Source organism: Rhea americana, unplaced genomic scaffold, assembly GCF_003343005.1.
Source record: "Rhea americana isolate MKP2758 unplaced genomic scaffold, rheAme1 scaffold_119, whole genome shotgun sequence".
NCBI lineage: Eukaryota > Metazoa > Chordata > Aves > Rheiformes > Rheidae > Rhea > Rhea americana.
In genome coordinates this window covers 975,688-993,625 of record NW_028185250.1, presented here as the reverse complement: position 1 = coordinate 993,625, position 17,938 = coordinate 975,688, and the positions used below count along the sequence as shown (strand labels likewise).

The 17,938-nt window shown below is 55.1% G+C and overlaps 1 protein-coding gene across 1 annotated transcript; it reads left to right on the top strand.

Moving 5' to 3' along the window:
• The first annotated feature begins 1,933 nt into the window (after positions 1 to 1,933).
• Positions 1,934 to 16,983, top strand: NFKBIE (NFKB inhibitor epsilon). The gene is made up of 6 exons (XM_085320452.1): positions 1,934 to 2,235; positions 14,149 to 14,251; positions 14,846 to 15,077; positions 15,313 to 15,401; positions 15,723 to 15,971; positions 16,334 to 16,983. Exons 1-6 carry the CDS (start codon positions 1,934 to 1,936, stop codon positions 16,397 to 16,399), a joined length of 1,041 nt encoding a protein of 346 aa, XP_085176578.1. The 3' UTR covers positions 16,400 to 16,983.
• Positions 16,984 to 17,938: the final 955 nt, after the last annotated feature.

Below are 17,938 nucleotides of genomic sequence, written 5' to 3'. Positions count from 1 at the left end.
AAAGCTGAAAACAGAAATTCTGGATGAATGGGAAGAAAGGAATAACCACAATTTCTGTGCTGCAATTGGGGTCAGTTGTGATGGTAAAATAGCGAACACCCAAGATCGAAGGCAGTCCCAGTAAGATTTTGCCCGGTGTTGGTACCTACAGGTTATCAGCCTTGTATGTAAGGGGATCAGGAACATCAGCTGTGGATGCTGCCACCGCCAGGGTGTCAGGGTATACATGGGTATATAACCTGGACATTTGCTCTGCATTGAACAGAGGGGATGAGGTACAGAAGAACCTCCTTTCCCATAGCAGTTGTGGTCCTGCATCCAGACAGTGCCAAAACACAAGYGGAGAAATTGAAACAGGTCCTGAAAGTGGGAGGCAAACTTGTGCCTGGAAGTTACTGATGCCCACAGAGATTTCCTCTGCCTGCCTCCTGCTGTGCTCCCCCTGCCCTTATGCCCCAAACTGTTTCCTCCTGCCTGCACAGAGGTGCTTTTCTTGGTTAGCTTGCATGCAGCAATGCTGTGGTTTAAGGCCTGGCTGGCCAGTGCTAGGAGAGTGACGCAAACCTGAAGTGGCAGCTGCAGCATATGAGGTGGAAGTCACTTGCACTTTGCATGTGGTTTCTGTGAGCTTTGTCCCTACATCCCCCACCAAGCTCTTCCCAGATGAGCTCCTTTGCAGATGTGTGGCATGGACAGATCCTTCCTCTCCTCCTGGATGAAGTGGAAAGCTGTCTACCTTGCAGAGGAGAAGGTGAATTTCAAGCAGTAGAAATAACAAGTTAAACTGATCTTAAAGAAGTGTCATCGGCATTCAGAGCTATCTAGATTCTCTTCTGAGGAAAGCTCATTTATCAGGACATTAGAAAGTAGCCAGATAAATGCTATGCAGGTCCACAAGGAACACAGTTGGGTAACTTTGATCTTGGAAGCAGAGCACTGAAATGCAGCCAGGCCAATAGTTCTCAGGCAGAGATCTGAGCCTTTGTTTTTAGCTTTTATTTTCAGCTTTGATCTTTGTGTACTGGATGTCCTTGTGTACGCCCTTGCACCCACTCTGTGCTTTATGTTTGCTATTAGTAGCACAGAAATATGGTGTGAAGCAGCTCAGGACAGAGTGACTCGTAGCAACTGTCTGGCTTTTCCCTTCACCTGTACAGGCAGAACAGGCAAGACAGTGTCTCAGCGGGTAAGATGAGTTAAASCATGCACACAGGAAAAGCATATGTTTCGTTCACACCTATCTCTACTACCAGTAAGTGACATCTACCATGTCATTTCCCACAGAGCCTGAGGCTGTAGTCAGCACCTGTGTGTGTGACAGCATCCTCACCCATGCAACCTGGTTTGACAAGGTCCCTCTCCCACGTCTGGCAAACCTGCCAGTTATTTAAAGAACCAAAACAAACACGCTGAGGGAGGAGGCGGGTCCAGGACACATCAGCACCCACCGCTCTGTGTAGGAAAGTACAGTGTAGCACCGTCCCCCGCACACCCGAGGCTGCCTGGCCCYTGCACACACGTACATGCCCGCATGTGGATTTGCTTCCTCCTGCACTCCTGAGCCCCGCTCTCCCCCCAGACAAAGCAGCCGGGGAAAACGGGCAGGGAGAGCAGCCCACAGCCCGCCGTCCAGGGGAACGCTCGCGGGAGCAGGGCGGGCGCCCCGGGGAGCCGCGTCCACGCGTGGTACCAAAGCCCGGCGCGGGGCCGGGGCCGCGGCCGGCGGCGGGGGGAATCCCGGGCAGGCGGGGCCGGGCGCGGCTGAGTCAGTGCGGGCGGGAGGAGGAGCCGCGCCGCCTTAGCCTCTGCGCCGGCCGCAGCTCGCCGGCTTTCCGGCCATGAGTCCCCCGGCGCCGGGGCTCGCCGCGGGGCTGGGGCCGGGGTCGGGGCCGGGATCGGGGCGGACGGGCGGCGGCCGCTGAAGCTCTGCGGGATGTCGCGGGCGGCGGGCGGCGAGTGTCGCAAGGAGGCGGCGGGCTGGGAGGGCGAGGAGGGGCAGTGCGACTCGGGCATCGAGTCGCTGCGCTCGCTGCCGGGCGGGCGGGAGACCCCGGCCGCCGCCGAGGAGCGCCTGGACTCCAGCTACGGCTCCGGCGCCTTGCCCGAGCCGCTGCCCGGGCTGCCGGCCGCCTGCCGCGCCGAGCCGCCGTCGCCGTCGCCGTCGCCGTCGCCGTCGGAGGGGCTCAGCCGGCAGCAGCTGGAGGCGCTCACCTACATTTCGGAGGACGGAGACACGTGAGTGAGCCGCGGGCACCCTGCCCGCCGCGCCGCGCCGCGCCGCGGGGAGCCGCGCTCTGCCCCGCGGGTGCCCCCGCACCGCGGCTCCCCGCCCCCTGCCAGCCCTGGGCTTGCCCCCCTCGGCTGCTAGCCAAGAGCCAGTGCCGCAGATAAGGAGGTCCTTATCGGCGGTGGTCCCCAGCGGCCGGCTCCTCCCGAGGAACAGCCACCCGGCCAGGCTGTGGAAGACTCCCCGATCCCCTGACCTAGAGCTGCTTGTTTCAGGTCACGCACAGGTGCTCAGCTCTCTGGCATAGACTTGGGTGGGTGACCAACAAGTCACCCAAGGCAGGTCTGGCAGGGCAGACAGGGATAGGCAACCCTGCTCCTCTTCCTCCTCTGTGCCATCAGGGCACAGGCAGYGTGGCACAGAACAGACACGCTGCAGGAAGCCAATTTCCACTTGCTATGGGGCTACTAGCAACTGGATGGTGGCGTGGGAACAAATCAACCCCCACCCCCTTCTCYGGGGGATGCAAAACTTCATCATCAATGGGACTGGCTTGTCTGTAGGAGATGGCATGTGAGCAAAACCTGAAACAAGATCAGCTATGCAGAGCAAGACCTGGTGACAGCTCTGCTAGGCCTGCAGGTTCTGCTCAGCTGAGCAACCTGTGAACTACTTGTTCTCTGGTCAAAATCATCTTGCTTTGCCTACCCAGCAGCTGAGGGACAGCTCTCTGCAAATTTGTGGTGCAACACTCTGCTAAGGGGCAGTCCTTCTGAATCTCTGTGATGGAGAGAACGAGTTTCTCTTGATGAGAGGGGCTTCCCACATTCGTAATGCCCTCTTGAGGGCAGAAACATCATATTGGAGGTATTTGGGTTGGCTTCTGGTAACTGCATTCAGCTAATCACGTCTCTTTCCTGTTTTACATTCCCTCAACGGAAGATCTTAATCACAAATGAGGGCAGAGTGTGAGTGAAATGTGCTCTCAGCTGAGAAACGCAAAGCTTTGACCCAAACCCAGGCCAGAGTTGAATACTGAGTAATGGTGCAAGAGGAAGAGAAACTAAGAGGCACTAGCACAAGCAAGACAGATGAATTCACTGGTGTCCACACAACAGGCTTAAACAGGAGCTGCAAGGAGACTCTGTCCTTGCCTGRTAGAGCACATTTGTCTCTGAGATTGAAGATGAGCTGGGAGCAAGCCCAAGTGTTTATTCCCTGGTTAGTATGGAACCTGTACATCTGCTGAGATGTTCATTAATGTTCACTGTGGGATCTGCTCAGAGGATTGGCTGGAAGTCTCACAGCGAGCAAGGTTAGACTAAACGCAACCACCCACACTCCCCAGCGAGGCACTCGGATAGCTTTCTAGTGCTGTCCTATCTATATGCTGGCTCTGCAGCTCCCCTGCATGGGAAAATTCGCTAGCTTACACAGCTGTAACTCCAGAGCCAATGTGCACAGAGACAACCAAAGGTCTTAATTAGGCCAGTAGAAGTAATGCTGCAGGAAAGCTCCCCCAGTCCCGTTATGTTATGTTATGCTGTGCCAGGGCTCACCAGTCCCTGTTCTTTAGTGAGTCCAGTACATGCAGCTGTTTGGAGATGCTTTTCCTGTTTTAGTCAGTCTTGCAAGGTGGCTGAACCCACTGCTTGTCAAACTTGCTTAGCTAGAACATAACACAAGCATCTAATTAACTAGGGAAACATTAATTGGTGCTGCCTTAGTAACTCTAGGCAGGAGAGGCTTTCAGAGAGCTTTCCAAGCGGTTGCCATCACTCTTCTGTTTTCCCTCATGTATGGTGCAGTTTAGAACAGGAAATCTGTAAAGAGTGAGAGAGGGAGTGAAAAGTCTGCTGTTAGTGCAGCTCGAACAACTTGGGGCTAGGGAGGTCAGTGCAGGGAGTCTGCTTTCCTGAGATCTGCTCTCAGTGCTGGGAAAAGAACATATTCTTGTGGTCAGAGTGGTGAGTTTATGGACTTCTGCCTCTTCTATTCCTGACTTGTCTCCTAACCCTGTGGGAGAAGTAGGCGGCATTTATATTTAGCAATGCTGGACATCCACCACTCCACTCGATGCAGATAGGACTGTGAGCATCCAACATCTCCCTGAACTGCCACCACTTTTCTATGCAAAATAGATTCCTAAAGTCTAAGGAAAAGTCACTCATCATGTGATTGGAGGTCTCCAGAAAAAAGGGRATCAGATAGCCATAGGCTGCTTCCTTTTCACCTAGTGAGGCAGACCTGACAACTCCTTTTCATCTCAGTTAGCTGCACTTCACCTTGTGTGACTTGCTTGAATGTCTGCCACAAGACAGATTCAAGACAARGCTTAGAATCATAGTATCATTGTTTTTTCAGCAGACTTGGGCAATAACACTTCCCTGTAATCATTGTAATTCTGGAAATACAAAAAGTTCAAGGTTTATTTGAACAGTTCCTGTTTCCTCAGCTGCCCTTGCTGATACCGAATGGAGAGGAGCACTAGCACAAAAGGAGCTAATCAAAGTGTTGGCTGCCCATCTGCTCTACCCTTCCAGCATGTATAGCTTCCCCAGTCTTGCCTACCTGTGCCTCCTCCAGACGTGTGTGCGGGAGGGGGTTGTGTTTGTCAGTCTGGCACCTGTGGTAGAAGTATACAAAGTGAAGGTAGAGGGGAGAAGCATGTGCTCAGACAGTTAAAGTCTCAACAGGATCTTCCTTGGGTTACTTCTTGCCACCTCTGCAGGAGAAGAACATTATTTGAGGCAGGATGAAGCAATGGTTCTAAAACTGACTGTTCCTCCCTCAAAATTAGAGGAGCCTGGTTACGTAGGAAGGAAATTAGCTAACACAGGAGATGTGGGTGTAATGGCCAGTGAAATGTGTGGGTACCTCTGAGCAGCCGTCTTCCATGAATCATTTGCTAAARCCCCAAACCCAACCACCCCCTCCCCAGTGCAACTGGTAGTCTCTGCTTTGAGGAAGTCAGGGCTGTAATAACTGGGCAATGGCACATCAGCCTTGGAGCAGGATCAGCAGAGCTGTAATAGCAGGAGAGGTCAAGCAATGCGAGGAAACCTGGAGCGACAGGCAGAGGATGATGGGTGCACTTAGGCCGGCAGTACCCTGGTTATTCCATGGMAGGGTAGAGAGCAAGCTCTGCCAGAAGGCTGCTCTCTTGCCCTCAAGCTCAAACTGTCTCCTTCAAGCATCCGTCTCTTCCTTTTGAACCAGCTCCTTTTCTGCTGAATTGAATCCTGATGGGATTGCTTTGCATGGAAGTGAAGAGAGGGGCTTTCCAGCTGCAGGAATGGCTAACTGTGGGCAGGCTACAGTTTGTTATCATTGTGCCCTGGCCTTCAAACACACTCAACTTTTGTTAAGAGTCCCCAAGGAAACCCCCTTGTTGCTGGCCTCACCAGGCACGAGAGCTCCAGTGTCCTGGGAAAGGGGTGGGTGTAGGGCCATCTCCTGTGGGGTGGGATGGAATGTCACAAGATTGTATGTTGCATTCCAGCACAAGGGAAAACCTCTCCATTTGCTAGAGCTTGTGACAGTTTCTGCCAGCTCTAGAGACAGTTGATTTATCAGTGTGGGAAATTTGGCTGAGCTTCCTCTCTCTAGAACTATATGTTCTATCTTAACCATGTTTCCCCTTCTTGCTGTCTTGGTCCTTGGGCCATATGCCAGTTTATGTCCTCGGTACCTGATGCCACAGTGATGGACTCCTCGGCAGTGGGCAGCTAGGCACAGTGTAGATGAAGCATTACAGCGTTTGTGCTGTGAAAGGTTTGATGCTACACTTCTGCAGAAGGGCTGTTGCTTTCTGCATGGGGCTCTCTATGCAAAGTAGCATGGCTTTTCTGCGGGGGTGAAGGTCGAGGGTCCCCAGCTCAGCATCCTTCAGATGGAAAATGGGACAGAGCAGTTTTGGTCAGGCGTATGTGTGTAGGGGGTGGGTTGTGTCTTGGGGAAAGAGGGTGGCAGAGGAAGCCTGACTTCCTCCTTCCACTAGAGACAAGAGCTGCCGTGTCTGCTGATAAGAAATCACGTGCTGGTGACTTGTGGGCTGAGATGCATTAGCAAGAGTTTGGAGAGAGTTAATTAAGTAAATTTTGGTCCCCACAAGAGCTGATGTTCTAGGCTGTCTTTCAAGTGATGGTAACTGGCAACTGTGGTAGTGTAACAGGTTTCTTCTACTGAGCCTTTGCCTGTGTGGGTAGCCATAAAGTACCAAGCCTCATCTTCTAGGGCCAAGAGCCCCTTTTAACAACTGACCAGCATGTGCCAGCCTTAACTCTCCCATTTCATGTAGCCCTGCTCTAGCATTCTTCTCCATTCAGGGAAATAGAGAACTTCCCCATTCAGCCTGTCTGCTCCTGYGTTGCTGCTTGCTCAGAGCCTGGCCTGCTGAATATAGATGTTGCTGAATGCCCTGTACTCTCTAGATCCTTGTGTGTGTGCATGCAGGAGTCACAGGCTTGAGGGAAAACTCAACGTGTGAGAGCAGAGAAGAGAAACCATGGTAAAAGAAAAGAGCAGGGGACTGGAGGGACACATTTTTAGGGGAAGCATTAAAGAAGTCCAATGCAGAGAGCATACCTCCTTGTTTCTGGAAGGACTGGGAGTCCCTTTGCTGAGCTATGTTGGGCTATTGCTGGCTGTCCAGCAATGGGATGGCCATAGTCAATGGTAACTGGGAACTGGTGTCCTGCAGTGGAGCTGAATGGTCTCACAGGGCCTTTCCATGCCTATTGCCTGCATTCTTGCAGCCTGAGTGGAGTTTCTCCACTTTGCTTTTGATTAATATACACGTGGCCCTTCTGTCGGATGTGCTGTGTGATTGCCTCATGCTTTGAGGAGGTGCCTCCGTATCAGAGGCTGTGGGTCACGTGTGCCAATGGCTGGGCACTCAGTTGACTTCACATTCTCCCTGCTGTTCCATGTACTCAAGATTGGGCATGCAGGACCCCAACTGGTGCCATTTAAGAGTCACAGACCTCACACCAGATGTGAGTAGGCATGCAGACAAGGAAGCTCTTATCTCAGGAAATGGTCCTTATGGGACTCAGTCTGGCCTCTCCCCTGTGGAGGCCACATTCTGGGATCTTTATGTCAGGCAGGACCCTTTTCTATGAGTAACTGATCTCCAGGGAGTTCCAGTCCATCCCTATTTGCTCCTTAGCACATTGCCATTGTGGAGGAGAGAAGAAAATGAGGCTTAACGTGTGGCTGGCTGGAGGGAGGAGATCTGCTGTRTCCAGCTCCCTTTGCCTGGACTGTCAGCTCTTGCGCTGTACATGTCAGGATGTGGGTTGGCAAGAAAGGCCTTGGAGCCCCTTAAAGCCAATGCAGGCTGCTCTGGGCAAGGCTCCTTTAGGATGCCTGTCTGCAACTTCTTAGCTGAGTTTTCCCCAGACACCAGAAATTCGTGCATGTTGCAGGGTCACACACATGCATAACACTTGATGTGACACGGGTAAGTCCTCTTAGGTAGGGATTGGTCCTCTGAGGTAGGGTTTTTTCCCTGTCCTGATGACTTCAATCTGGCCTAGAGGAAGTTTCTTCAGACTTTCCGCCTGTCCAGATTTACCTTGGAGCTGGGGAGAGACACAGGGAACTTCGGCACAAAGGAAAGGAAAGAATGGCTGGAAATTTCCATGCCCTAGGTTGCAGAAGCCTGTTGCCTGGTTATAATAGATGAGGGCTTTGGGTCCTTGCACTCTGTGGATGGGCTTGGATGCTGAGCTCAGCTGAATTAATGAAGAAAGGTTTGATTTGCTGTTGTTATTACTTTTTTTTTTATCCAATGTGGATAAAAGAGGAGCCAGACTTGACTGCRTAGGAAGAGAGGATGTGGGGTCTGAGCTGTGAAAGTGGTTATACTGTGTTCTTTTCAGTGAGCTACGTAGGATGATCTCTGCTCCCCAGAGATGGGAAATCCCACTGATTAGAGCAGATGCAGGGGTGGAAGGGGAGCCCTGTGAGATCCTAGACCCAAAGCTTATGCCCCATTAAAAGAATAATCCTGTGTCAGCGAGGAAACACATGCAGGGCTGTAAATGATTATTAAGAGTGTGTTGTACAGGCTCTGGCAAAGCCCAGGCACTGTCCTCTTGGAAGAGGCTGTTCTGACCTGAAGATACCTGTGTGTGTACAGAAACTGTAGGAGGGTATTTTTACTCCTTGATGAGCAAAAAGGGGAATCTGGTCTGTTTGAAATGGAGTTGTGTCGGCCAGTGAGCCTTTCAGGTTGTTTCCTGGTTTTACTGCAGTCCTTCATCTCACTTCTCAGCCTATGTCCATGAAACTAGCTTCATCCTCCTGGTCTGGGATGGGCTGATCTGCTTTCTGATTTGCGCCATCCCTCTGGTGACTGGACTGCAGGTCAGACCTGTTGTTTTGAAGAGGGTAGTCCAAATGCACCTGATGTTTAGTATTCCTGTGATCTGGGGCCCGCCATTCGCTCAAAACGCTCAAACCTGTGGGTGCAAGTCCAGAGGCTGTGAGATGGGGGCTGCAGTATGTAGGTGAGTYGTGAGGCACCTCCTTCATTTCCCTCACCTTGGTATGTATCTGAAAAACAAGGTGCCTGCTGCCCTATCTCAGTGCCTCTCCTGTCAGCCAGTCCCCAGTAGCCCTCATCCACCACCTGCTGCCCTCATCTGCCGGCACTGAAAACATACCTTCTGCAGGGTGACACAGGAAGGAGGAGGCTGTCTTCTGTCTGTCCATTGCTTCCCAACTCCCTCTTTTCCCCAGGAGCAGCAGGCTGGGAAACAGAGTGGTGCTGCCCAGGCTAGAGTTCGGGCCATTCAGATCTCCCCTTTCTACCTCACTGTATCTCCCCACCTGCCTTTCCAGCAGTGCTGCCAGAGGAGCTGGGGAGTTAGTTTTCAGTTAGCTTTCAGATTTCRGCAAATCTGAAGCATTCACCAGGGAGTGATCCCTCTGTGCTGTGGCTGACAGAGCTTTGCTTCCTACTAGCCATGGCATCCTCCCAGGGCCCCTCAAATAACAGATGTGTGCTGCCTTGGGGAGGAAAGAAGGAACCTGCAGAAGTGCGTATGTGGAACCCAGGCCAGAAGCCGAGAGCACGAGAGTAAGGCTACAGCTGGCTGGGATCAGTTGCTTCCTCGGAGCTGTCAGAGGAAAGCTGRAACAGTTTTAACAGGACAGGACAGAATTGCATTTGCATGGGGAGAGGAAGGGATCCCAGGGCTAGGCTAGCAGGGTGCTGCAGGGCAGGATGGTGCTGTGTTTCCTGAGCCTTCTGGCAAAGGTTCATGCTGGTCTCCAAGGAAGTGGTTAGCAGGGCCGGTTAACTGGCTGGAACAGGAGAGCAGGATTAGTGTGGAATTCCCCTGCAGTTTTCCTCTCTGCTATCTCTCCTCTATATTGCTGCTGATGCCATTTCCTCCCGTCTCTTGTGTGAACTGTTTGCATGATTTCCTACCCATCTGCTTAGAGAAAGTGAGGAGCCAGGAGCAAATTCTTCCTGCTATRGCCTGCGGACATCGAGTTATCTGGAAAGGGAGAGAAATTTATCAGATTGGATGCTTGATCTCTTTTCCTAGATCCKTCTAGTATGAGTTGATGAAGGGAAATGCTGCTCTGAGAGACAAGGTTTCTTACCCTGTGGATGGGGGGATCTCCATGGTCAGCTCTTTTTCCAGAGGGAGGAGAAAAAATACCCAGGGAACTGAAGTAACTTCACCAGTTCTGTTTGTGTGACAGAGCTGAGTGTCACCCTTAGCCCATTCTCCTTGCCTTTAGTTGCAGGCACCCTCAACAGATATGGACACTTTTCCTACCATGCATTTCAGGTCACTTGCAAGCCTGGGAACTGGACAGTACTGTGAAATGGGCTGTGCTTCATCCAGGACCACCTTGGATATGGCAGTGCTACATGTTCAGACCTGGGACCATGTTCACCCCTAGGGACAGCTCTGACCCTTTTGCTCCAGGATCATGGATATCTTTCATGATGGCTAGATCATCTTATGCCATGGCTGCTTTCTATCCATGGACTTTTGCAATTCAGAGCACTTAAAGAGTGCCCTTGTCCCAGGATGGAGCAAGTGAGCAAGCAGAGAAGCTGAGGATGGACCCAGCAGTCCACCCCTAGGTTGGCCATGCTGCCCTTGCTACAGCTCCTCTGTTTGCTGCCCTTTTCAAAACTCCCTGCAGCCCTTTCCAGAAGTCCCCACTGCCCTTCCCCCGTGGCTGCAGGCATTAGCATGAGGAGAGAATGAGCAGGGAAGTGGTACAAGGCAGAGGAGAAGCGTGTGGGCGGCTGAAGGAAGGGCAGAGGTCTTAGCATGGTGTATGGCAGGGTAGAGGGCTTCTTCTGGCAAAGGCACTGGGCTGGAGTTGGATGAGGAGGGGTGTTTAGCAGCCAATGGAGATGTCTCCATCCCCACTTCCCTGGTTTTGTGGCTCAGCTGCGAGCACTGCATGCCGGCAGGTAGCAGTCTGACGATGGCCTGGCCTTGCGGCTGCCGTGCCAAAATGGGAGTTGTGCTTCTAGCCTTGGCTGGGATAAAGCAGGGATTCACATGGCATGTGTGCCTCATGTCTCCTGGCATTAGGAGGTTTACAGGTTAGCAAGAGACAGTCCAAAATCCTGGCTCACGTTACTATAATGCATCCATCCATGGCAAAGAGTCCCRCTGCCCGTGTGTGCACGTGCACACATACACACACGCACCCACACATGCACAGTGGGCTCATTCCACTCTGGTGGCTGCTCTGTGGTTCCCTTAAGTAGCTCCTGGCTCTTGCACCCATTTCAGGAAGTCAAGGCCTGGCAACAAGGAAAGAGGAGAATTAATGCAGAAATGAGAGCACAGGAGGAGGCTGTGTCTGGATGGTGAAGGAAGTGGGGGAACAGAAGGGGAAACCAGTCCTTTGAAGCAGGCACATCCCAGCTTCAAGGTGAAAACCTGGGCTCTGCCTAGGTGGGAAAAGTCAGCCATTGTATAACTGTTAATGTTTCTGTAGCATAGATGTCCAAACTTGCTAGTCCTTGGCTTCAGCTCTGGGACCTGAGCCCAGATCTCCTGGCGCTCAGCCACCTTGTTGAACTGCAGAGCCACCAAAGCCAGGAAGAGTGAGGTGCTGGCAGTGGAAGCTGCCTGGGGTTTCCACCTCACGCGTCTGACTGCCCCACCTGCCCCATGTGATGATGTGGGCAGGACGTGGGGAGCTGCTGAAGGGACTGGGGGATTCCTGGGGTGAATGGAGGTGTGAGGCTCACTGCAGCAGGGTGCAACCCTGGTGTACATTCTCGCTTGGTGCAGCTCTGTCCCCTGGGAGCYGAGTTTGGCTCTGGAAAGTGAAAGCAGCAGAGGCTTAAAGTTCAACCTGAATTGCTTTGGAAAGTCCCCTGCCTGAGCAGTCTTATCTGTCCTATACCTGAAAAAAAAAGGCATATCCTGTAGCTTCCTCCAACGTGTGGCACTTGGGAGTGGGTCTGGAAGAACAGGGGCTGTCCCTGAAAATGGGCAAAGGACATCTCGGCACAGGTGCCACAGGCTTGTCTGATCGAAAACCTGTTAGGGAATCTCCCCGTCCTGATTTACCAGGACTAGGAAAAGYGAGAAAGCACTGGGGGAGAGCTGTGCCACCACGTGAGTTTTGCAGCTGGCTCCCTGGYCCTACCCCTACCCTGCAGCCGCTGCCAGCCTGGACCCAGGCCCCCTTCTTGCTCCTTGTTCCTGCCCCATGGCCTTCCACCAGCCCAGCCCTGGGCCCCCCRGCTTGGCCCCCGCCCCATGCCTGCTGAAGGATGCTGCCTCCTGCCCGTGTGGCCCCCGAGCCAGGCCCCTGCCCTATCTCGTGGGCCCCCTCCCCCTGTCCCAGGGAGYGCTGGCGGCAAGGGGGCACCCCATGGCCTTGTGGAGGCAAATGTGGGTGGCCTCTCCTTCCAGCGGGGAATTCCCTGCCTCTGCGTGACCTGGGGCTTCCCCGGGGACGCRGCGTTTCAGGCACAGCCTCTCCCCTGGCGGCAGGGCGAAGAGGAACGTGTTTGCTTTGCAGTCGAAAGGGGGGCTTGGCTGAGGGTCTCTGGGGTCCCAGGCACTGGCCTGGCCCRTGGGCAGCGCTTTGGAGGAGGTGGTGCTGCAGCCCTGCCGCTTCTCTCCTCCGTCCCTTCACCTCATGCATCCTGGCCCCACAGCTCGGGCCTCCCCCTTGCCCTGCTGTGGGGAGGCTCTGGGTTAGCGACCTGCGGGGTGCCCTCTTTATCTTGGCCCAGGAGCAATTGCTCTTGTTTTTCCTCATGCCGCGCTTCCTTGTCAGCGGCAACCGGACAAGGAGTGGAGCCCGTGCTGGGGAGCGTGTGTCACGAAGATAAAGGACTTCTGGAGGAGCTGGCCCTCGGGCTGCTCAGCGAAGCCATGTCCTTCCCCTGCAGCTGGCTAGAAGGCGGTCCCTGGCCCAACTTCACCTTCTTAGGGTTAATATTGCTTTTTTTTTGATGTGTGAAGGGAGGCTGGCTGGTCCCTCACAGTTGCAGGTGGCACCTGGCTCTCAGGAAAGCCCATCGCTGGGGTGTCTGGCCAGGGCTGCCAAGGATGTTCATCCCTTGGCCCTGCCTGCCTCTGTCAAGCAGCGTGGGTGGCACGAGCTCGGTTAGAGCTCGGCCTTCGGTTGGAGCTGATCCCCGTCGGAGATAAAAGGGACCGCAGGGCCCCAGCCCGGTGAGGAGGCAGCGCGAGGCTCATCTCTGGCATGAGCCCGCAGAGCGGGAGCTGACGCCCGCTCGCCCTGGTTGGCGCCCCTCGGGCGCGCGCGTGCCCGCGAGCTCAGCCCGCAGCCCGGCGCGCGGAGGCGGGCGCCCGCTGCCGAGCGGCCTTTGGGTGCGGGCCCTGGCGGCGCGGCCCCGGCGCAGCGGGGCAGCGGGGAGGAAGGCTGGGCAGCAGAAGCACGGGGCTGCTTGCTGGCGGGCTGGAGCCCCATAGGTTAACAGCGCAAGCTTGGAAATTCCCTCCCGGCTCGCTTCTGTCTCTCTCTCGCTTCTGTTCTGACTGCGCCGAGGACAGCGAGGGCCGGCGTGAAACTCGCCCAAGCGCAGCTTGCAGGCTCTCGCTCGCGGGCCTCGCGGTGGGGCAGAGGAGGGGGAGGGCAGGCTGGAAATAAAGCCTCGGGCTGCGAGGCCTCAGGCTGCGCAGCCATGAACGCCGGGTCCGGAGCAAAGGTGCTCCCTGCTGGCCCCCCGGCTCCGTCGAGTACGCTGAAGCTGCCTAGCGCCGGTGTCCCTCTGCTTGGCACGCCGCGTGCCGGCCTCGCCRCGCCAGAGCCAAAAGGGAAGGATGCGGATGAGAGGAAATCGGTGAGGACTGGCAGATAGCTTGGTGCGGGGCCTGCGCTGTGCAGGTGATCTTGGGGCGCTGCCAGGCTCCTGCCCAGCTTTTGCTGTCTGCCTCTGCRGAGGGGAAAGCAGAAGTGTGGTGCGCGGCTGGCGGTAGGGGAAGTGGAATTCCCCTGGCAGCTGCCAGAGTCCAAGCCTCCAGTTCCCTCCGCGGCAGCCAGGCCCAGCCCACGGGCTCTGCAAAACAGATCCTGGGCTCCTAGGACTTCCTCGGTTTGGAGGCCTGGCTTTGGGCAGCTCGCACTCGGCTTGAGTCCTGTGCACGTTGTGAGGTTGGAGGAGGACCCTTCAGCTGCTCAGAGGGGACAGAAGGGTCACGTTCTGCTGTGACAGTCAGGCTGAAGGTCTGCCCAGGGGAATCRCAGGCTGCCTTTCTGTCTCGCTACTGAGCTTTAACTGAGAGAGGGCAAGATCGTGGAGATCTGATTTGCTGGGAAGGGTAGATGGCTGGGAGCAAGGTGAGAAGATTATTTCTCCATGAAGCACTGGAGGATCTTTGCTTTTGATCATGACACTCATCACGATATATATTCCCCCCCCCTTCCTTTTATCCCTTCTGTAGGTTGATTCATCTGGCCATTATCCACTGTGTCCCAGAGGTAGCTCTCTGCTGCATTGCTCAACTGCCCAGAGAAGTGCTGGAGATCCAGAATGACCTTTTCCAGGTGTGCAGATATAATGAGGAAGGAAGGTGGTGCCACAGGCTGCTCCCTGAATAGGTGCCAAATCTGTCTGTCCTTTCCTCAAGGCTTTCCCCATCTCCTTCCTCCAGAGCAATGAAGGTCCTATGTGAGCAGTCTCTTTTGGGGGAGGGGAGAAGGCTGTGGGAAATATCTTGAAAGGGGGATGACAGCACCCAACACCACACGGTGAAAGGGGTGCCCATGCAGGCCCCTTACCACATGCACACCTGSGCAGGTGTCAGATAGCGGGGGCCCTGGGACTTCACAGACTCCCCCAGAGGGTGGAGCAGCCACAGCATGACCATGGTAGAGTAAATAGCCTAGGACAGATCTGCCTGTTGGGATCAGCAATCTGTATGGGCGATCCCAGAGCTGAGGTGCAGGGAGCAGCTGGACAGCAAATCTTTTGCAGCTCTCTACAACAGCCACACTTAGCCCTGGGACAGAGAACCGCTCCTACGCAGCAGCCTGCCCACACTSCTGTGGTGGCTAGTGTAGGTTGGCATTGCTGAGCAAGCCTGTCTGGCCTGCTGGAGATCCCCCACTTCCTAATTTTTGTCCCCACATCCTCACTAGACTCCGCTCCACTTAGCCGTGTACCTGGAACARCCCAGCGTGATCCAGGCACTCATCCACAAGGGAGTCAACCCCAGCCTGCAGGACCGCAATGGCAACACCCCACTGCACTTGGCCTGTGAGCAACAGCAGGTGCAGTGTGCCCAGCAGCTGCTGCAGGGCACAGCCCTCACAGATGACACAGCCGAGCTCAGTGGGCACCAGCAGGACCTGCAGCTCCAGAACTGGCAAGGTGAGTGAGACCTGCGGGCAGCCCAGACCTGCAGTGGTGGGTGCAAGTGCCAGGCATGCATCTGGAGCTGCAGGGTGTGTGTGCAAGGGGGGCCAGCTGCTGTGTCTGGGTCAGAAACTGGATGTTGCATCTGTGGTAATCTGGGTGCCTAACAGAGTGGGCTTGGAGCTGGGCTCAGTGTTCTTCAGGGTGACCTGCAGTGACCATGGCRCTCTCTCCTGTCTTTCCACCGCAGGCCTAGCCTGTCTGCACATCAGCACCTTGAAGGGGAATATCCAGATGATGTCTCTGCTGCTGCAGAGCGGGGCCAACATCGATGTTCGGGTAATGTTGAACATGGTGCCTGGGTGCTGCTCAGTCAGGCTCCCTTTTGCATCTGCAGTCCTGTGAACTCCCTCCAGCCTTGGGGCTGGCACTGCCAGGCAGTGTCAGGATTGCTGTGGGGCTTGRAAATGCCAGATTTTGAGGGAGCAGAGAAGAAAGCCTTTTAGGGGCTATCAGGTGGCAAGGGGAGATTTGGCTGCATGACTGCAGTCAGGGCAGGGGCCTGCCTTCTTTTTGCCCAGCCAAGGGGGTGCAGATGGGTTCAGGGAGGCCCATCTGAGGGGACTTTGCACCCATGTCCTTGTCATCTGCTTGTTCCAGGAGGGCACGAGCGGGAAGACCCCATTGCACCTGGCTGTGGAGTGCCACAACCGCAGGGCTGTTCAGTTCCTGCTGCACAACGGGGCATATGTGGATGCCCAGATGTATAATGGGTGCACCCCGCTGCACCTGGCCGTGGGCCGGAAGGATGCTGCCATTGCTGCCATCCTCTCGCACTCTGGGGCTGACACCCTGCTGAGGAACATGGAGAACGAGACAGCCCAGGACCTCGCTGATGGCAATGATGATGTGAGTCTGTGAGTGGGGAGGGCTTTGGTTCTGGGAGCATGTAGTGGGGTGCAGGAGTCGGCTGATTTGGATCATAGATGAAGGCGAGCTCCTGCTTCACTCCGGGTCCTCACAGGCTCTCCAGGACTTTCTAGCCATGTCCATCCCAGCCTTCCCCACTGGGTTGCATGTATTTGCACTGGGGGACAGTGGGGTGGCTGCCTGTGGCCTTCAGCTCTAGGGGAAGCCCAGGTGTGGTTTCTTGGCATTTCCCTGGGGAGGTGGGAGTCTGCAAGGGTTGTTGGGCAGTTCTGGGCCCCTACCCTGGCTTGGTGGAGACATGACCCTGGATCCTTACACCTCTGCAACCTTGGCCTTTGCAGCTCCTTGCCTTGCTGCCCTTCGATGATCTGAAGATCTCGGGGAAGCCTGTTGTGTGCTCTGAATGAGTGGTTGGACATCTTCGACCCGTGGGACTGCCTCCTCCCTCCGTGCTGTTGCCCTGATGCCCACTGGGACATTGTCTGCCTGCAGTTCAGCGGGTGCAGAGCCAGCTTGGGAGACATTATTGCCCCTTGCCCCCCTTGGTGGCCTCGGGCTGCCTTCACGCATGGAAGAAGGTGGCACTATGAGCACTACAGAAGGGGATATTTTCCTTTAGGATTTCTGCTTGGCAGGGTCTGTGCTGCAGACCAGCAGGACTGAATTTCCTGTCTCTGCCATGAAGCTGAATTGTAGGGGTCTCCAGGCTCCAGTTTACCCTGGGAAGGAGCAGGAACAGACTCCTTTCCACACCGTACAGTGGATGGAGCATCCTCTAGCACCCCTGAACACTATCAGAATAAGTGTGGGGTGAAGAGAGTTAACACTCTAATAAATGTTTGTTCTTGCTGCGGGTGCTTGAGGTCTCATGTGATCTAACACACTCCACTCCCCTGCAGCATCAGAGAGGCGAAAAATCACCTTGGGCCACTGGCCACGTGAGGGCTGCAGATGTTTCTCATCCTGCCCTAGCCCGCCTGTTCCCTTGGGTYTTGCTCCCTTCCTCGCGCAGCAGCACGTGAGCAGGAACCCTGGCACTGCCTGCAGAGGAAGTTGGCAGGAAGGCACAGAAATGAGGAGGAAAGCAGGAGAGTCCCTGCTTGCAGAGCCTTCCCAATGTTCAAGGCCATCCCTGGGGGATCCCAACCTGGCATTGCATTCCTGTGCTGTCCCGCCAAGCCTTCTGGCATGGGAGCTGAAGACAGTCTATAGAAGTACTGGAAGACCCAAGTTATTGATTCTTGCTTCTGCTATCACGACTGACACTTGCCTTACTGTGCCTTAACTTCCTCCTTGGCAAAGAAGCTGGAGAGATCCTGATCCACYTCCTGGCTTGGGAGGAGAGGATGTTTAAAAATTTAGGGTTATCTTCCCACCCCACCTGCTGTGCAGCTCACCACCCTTCCCTGCCCCTCCCCAAGTGAGAGGAGCACGTGCGAAGAAGCATTAGGGAACCCATGACCGAAGGTGCTGTACGAACGGAGCTGCTGGGCATGTCTTACCCCCCCTCAGCCGCGGAAATCCCCCACTCGCTGCCTGGGAGCAGCTGCTGGTTTTTGAGGCAAACCCTGGATGGGGCAATCAGCCGAGATGCTCCAGAGCAAGCCTCCTTCTTTCTCCTCCCGTCTTGGAAGGACAGACGCAAAGGAGCGCTGCCAGGAAAGCAGCACGGGCTCCCCGCAAGCCTCTCCGGAGCTTGTCCGGCCTCTGCAGCAGCCCTTGCCTGGGTTGCTCCGCTTGTCTGAGCCTTCGTCTTCGGCCGTTCGGCAGGACCCTGCTGCAAGCAAGCCGCCTTCTGCCTGCTGGTCTCGACGAGCACCGGCCGGCCCCGGCGCTGCCTTTCCGGGACGGGGACGGCGGGCGCGGCAGGGCCGAGAGGGGSCGGGAAGGTTAGAAGCCAGAGAGCTGGAAGCAAAATCTGCGCTATTTTATTTTCTTTTTTTTTT